General features: G+C 30.0%; 1 protein-coding gene across 1 annotated transcript; it reads left to right on the plus strand.

Moving 5' to 3' along the window:
* Positions 1-459: 459 nt before the first annotated feature.
* On the plus strand, positions 460-1,094 carry LOC125854687 (monothiol glutaredoxin-S1-like). Its single transcript, XM_049534276.1, has one exon. It carries the CDS (start codon positions 622-624, stop codon positions 925-927), a length of 306 nt encoding a protein of 101 aa, XP_049390233.1. The 5' UTR covers positions 460-621; the 3' UTR covers positions 928-1,094.
* The last annotated feature ends 3,594 nt before the right edge of the window (positions 1,095-4,688 follow it).

Genomic DNA, 4,688 nt, shown 5'->3' on the forward strand with positions numbered 1-4,688 from the left:
TAAATGTATATATACACTTTTCATGATTTCATGTAATTAATTATTGGAACATACAAGTCAATATTTTATAAATTTAGTTAAAAATAACAACAACGTACTAGATCAAGTTCGCAATTGAAGGGTATGTTGAAGACATTTAAATAAATAAAAACGTGATCTGATCTATAACGTAACGATTTAAGTTAAAGATGAAGTGACGGCCATACAAGAATTTTTGCTTTTAAACACAAACCGAACCAAGATAGCGAATAATTAATGACCTTACAATATAATGTTCTTGGAATATTTTAAAGGTGATAGTTATATTCTTTTCATTTTCAAGCTTGAGTATAGTATGTCCTTATCATACAATTGATCAAGAACAATCTACATATATCCATCCAACAATTTTCACTTTTTCTTTTAGCTAACATATATAATAATGCCTCTATATATAGCTTCAAGATAGGTTCAATTTTCTCAACAACAAATCTAGGCTCAAATTCACTTGATCACAAACCTTCATATATCATTTCTTGTAGCCTTCACAACTTCTTTAATTTCCTCTTCACTAAAAGCTATATATAAATCTTGGCATTTGGCAAAACTACTCATAATTTAATTTCTTGAAGTTGTGTAAACATGGATATGGTGATCAAGTTGGGAACATCAAGCGCGGTGGTGATATTCACAAAGAGTAGTTGTTGCATTTCTTACAGCATCGAAACTCTTATCCGTAGTTTTGGAGCAAACCCTACAATTTACGAGCTTGATACTCATCCAAATGGGAAGCAAATGGAAAAGGCATTGATGGAACTAGGGTGTCAACCAACACCAGCAATAATTATAGGGAAAGAGTTAGTTGGTGGTGCAAATGAGATAATGAGCCTTAATGTGAGGGGCAAGCTTAAGCAATTACTCATTAGGGCTAATGCTATTTGGGTATAGAAAGTAATTATAATTAGGTATAACAAGCGTATATATTTGGAGTTTTTTTATATAATAAATATACAACTTATACATAGAGTCTTTTAGCTTCTTTGGATGGTTGTTTTTTTCTACCTATTTGATTTGGTTCTTGATGTATAAATAAATAATAATATCTTATACTATAATATATGATTAACAGCTCTTTATTTTGTTATGCTTTTCAGTTTAAGGTTGAGCAAGGTCCATTACAATGACAAATATACATAATATACATATCAAGGCCATAAAAATGATCTCCAGTACATTTAAATACTCTTGAGTTTATAATCTAGTACATTTATGGGGGATATATTTCCTTAGTTTTAAATTATTAGTCGTGATTTTTATAAATAATTATTTTAAATTATTTTATCGTTTTAGAAGTTTAAGAAGTTTTTTTCCTTATTTACTCTTAATAATAATTATTTTGAAGACTACAAACAACTGATCTTATGATTATTCAAATATCAATAAAGGATAATTCGAACCGTAGATCACATGTGGCAAATATTCCTACTCAGAAAAGTTTTTAGTAAAATATCATTAAGAGGATTTGACATTAATTATTTTTTAAAAATTTTAAGTAATGAAAGGTTCCAATTTGCACAAGGTATATTACTACAATAAATGTGATATTTAGCTATAAAATTATTAGGTACGACACATAATTCGTCACTAATTACTCACTTTCTGTGACAAAAATTACATTTTGTGTTTAAATACACATGTCACTTACTATTAGTGACGAAACATATAATATTGTAGCAAAATTTTTGTCCACTAAAATTTCCCACCAAAACATAATTTGACCGCATTTATTAAGTATAACATTAGCGACAAATTTTAAGCTATTAGTGACACATTATTTTTTCACTAATAATGTACCCAATTTATGGCAAACCATTATTTGTCTTAAAAACAAGTTATATTTTGTCCACAAAAAAGTTTCATCACAAAAAATTGATGTTGGAATAGAGATGAATTAGAGTTTGTAGTTGGGAAAATGCATAAGTACCCCCCCAGCCTATACCCGAAATCCCAGAGACACACCTAACCTTTACTAAGGTCCTATTACCCCCTCAAACTTAATTTATCTATAATTTCTACCCCTTTTCGGCCTACGTGGCACTATCCTTGAAAAATTGGTCAACATGCATTGGGCCCACAAGATAGTGCCACGTAGGCCAAAAAGGGGTAGAATATTACATATAAAATAGGTTCAGGGGGTAATAGGACCTTAGTAAAGGTTAGGTGTGTCTCTGGGATTTCGGACATAGGCAGGGGGGGTACTTGTGCATTTTCCCGTTTGTAGTTAAATATTTTATGTTTTAGCCACAAATTTTTATATTTAAGTGTGACGTAAGGTTTTGTCACTAATAATATAAAGAATATTAGTGGCGATTATTTTATTGTCTCTAATGAACTTGTGATTTAGTGACGATAAGTTTTTGTCACAAATTACGGAATGTTTAAATAGTGACGATTTCAAATTTATAGTTGAATAATTAGTTAGGCAAAAGGGTCTGGTGGACCCTTATACTTATATCAGTTTGTATTGTGAACCCTTTTACTTATCCTTTTGTCATTTGAACTTTTAAACTCAATTAAAATGAGACTTTTAAATCCCTTCAACTATGTGTGTAGCTTACTCTCCCTTACATAAATGACATGTCATATCCATGTCATATATTAATGACATGTCATAATTATCTCATAACTATTTTTTAATTATTAATAAAAAATATTAAACAAAAGACAAAATCAATTAATTTTCTATTTTACCAAATAAAATAAAGTTATTGTTTCTCTCACCATTCCTCCACCTCCCCTAACCCACAATCACTGTCAACACCATTTCCATATCCCCTGTTCTTTTCTTCTTCATTTTTTTTTTCATACCAAAAAGAGACATCACTTTATTTGAAGAAATTAAATAGAAATAGAACAACTTTGTGAAAATAGATTGGGCCATTTTTTGGGGTCTTCGTTAGGAGTGTGTATTGGTCGGTTCGGTTCGGTTTTAAGTATTATCAATTTGGTTTATCGATTTTTAAATATGCTAAACCGATAACCAAATCAATAAGATATTTGTTATCGGATTCGATTTATCGATTTTAGGTCTTTAACGGTTCGGTTTTCGGTTTAACCAATAAGAAAATGCTTTCAAAACAAATATATGACTTATCCAATAATTTGACTCGATACACATACATCGAAATAATCATTCCAAACGGGACAACAAAGACCAACTTGTTGTATTTTGGTCATCACAACAAAGACTTCATCAATTTTCGATCACCATAATATATAAAACGAGGTTCCCTTTATGCAATAAAGAGAATCAAATAAAACCATAGACAAAAGTCAAAACAGTACCAAATGAGGCCATGCTTATGGTAACTAAATGAAGTTCTTACGTTATTTTAAAAAAACACACACACAATCTGAATTCCTGACGTTAATCAAATTGCAGATATTTACAATCGTGCAAAAGCTAATATTAGTCAATTATAAACTAACTAAAGTAAATAAGTAATACTAAAAAGTAAAACCTAAAGGTTAAATAACTAAAAGTAGAGGGGAGAGTTAATTGTTAAGTAGTGTTAATTATTGCGTAGGGTTTTTATATTTTTAGTCTAATATACTACTAATTATATTATATTTTTTGTTTAATATATTATATATATGTATAACTAAAAATTAAAATAGTAAATTATTATATTCTTAATAGGTTATTGGTTAACCCAATAACCCAATATTAAAAACCAATAACGAATCGATAACCCAATAATTTTTTTTTGTAAAACCATTAAATAACCGTTAACCCATAACCCAATAACAATAAACCAATAACACTTTTTTCGGTTTGATTTTTGCACACCCCTAGTCTTCGTAGAAGAAAAAAGAAAAAGAAAAGTACGCATAGTCAAAAACAAATCTCAATGCATAGTCAAAAACAATTCTCAACGCATAGTCAGATCTGCAAAAAGATGATTGCGATCATGAGAAATCAAGCAAGCTTCTGTGACTTGAAGGGAAACCAAGCAAGATATGGCAACCATTGTTAGATCCACAGGAAGATGGTTGTAAAATTCATCCATGAATCAATTTTCATGAAAATTAAGAAAACAACTTCAGCACCTTTCCCCTAAAAAATGATTATATTCGAAAGGTAAAATCCTCAAGAATCAAGACCCCTAAATTTGATCTTGGCAAGCTGATGAGGTTTATGATTATATGCAAATCCTCTAAAAATTTGCATCTAATTCTTTGCCTTCAAGAAAAGGGTGGGTTTGAGACGTTTTCTTTTTCTTTTAATTATTTAATATTTTTAAAGCAAATTCGTTGTTCCACTTGCTTTTATATGTGTGACAACACGCGCTAGATCTTACTCGGCAAAACAAATGCCACATAGGCCTAGTAACCAGTCAAATGGTTTAAAAATCTCATTTTAATTAAGTTTAAGGGTTCAGATGACAAATCATTAAGTAGAATGGTTCAAAATACAAACTGATACAAGTATAAGGGTCCAACAGACCCTTTTTATGAAAAAATTATAGCTTAATATAAAATGATCCTTGTCAATGCTTTATTATGAGTCCAGAGCCTAAAGGGCAAAAAAATTTGACAAAAATTTCAAAAAGACACATCAAATTTTTTTCGAACCAAAAGGGCAAAATCGCCGTTAACAAATCAAAATCGCTGCCCTGTCGGTGATTTTGTCCAACTTATTCGTTTTT

The sequence above is a fragment of the Solanum stenotomum genome, chromosome 2 (assembly GCF_019186545.1).
Source record: "Solanum stenotomum isolate F172 chromosome 2, ASM1918654v1, whole genome shotgun sequence".
NCBI classification, from domain to species: domain Eukaryota; kingdom Viridiplantae; phylum Streptophyta; class Magnoliopsida; order Solanales; family Solanaceae; genus Solanum; species Solanum stenotomum.

Bases quoted from the DNA above. Each gene is read 5' to 3' on its own strand.
- LOC125854687 (XM_049534276.1), top strand. From the start codon at position 622: ATGGATATGGTGATCAAGTTGGGAACATCAAGCGCGGTGGTGATATTC.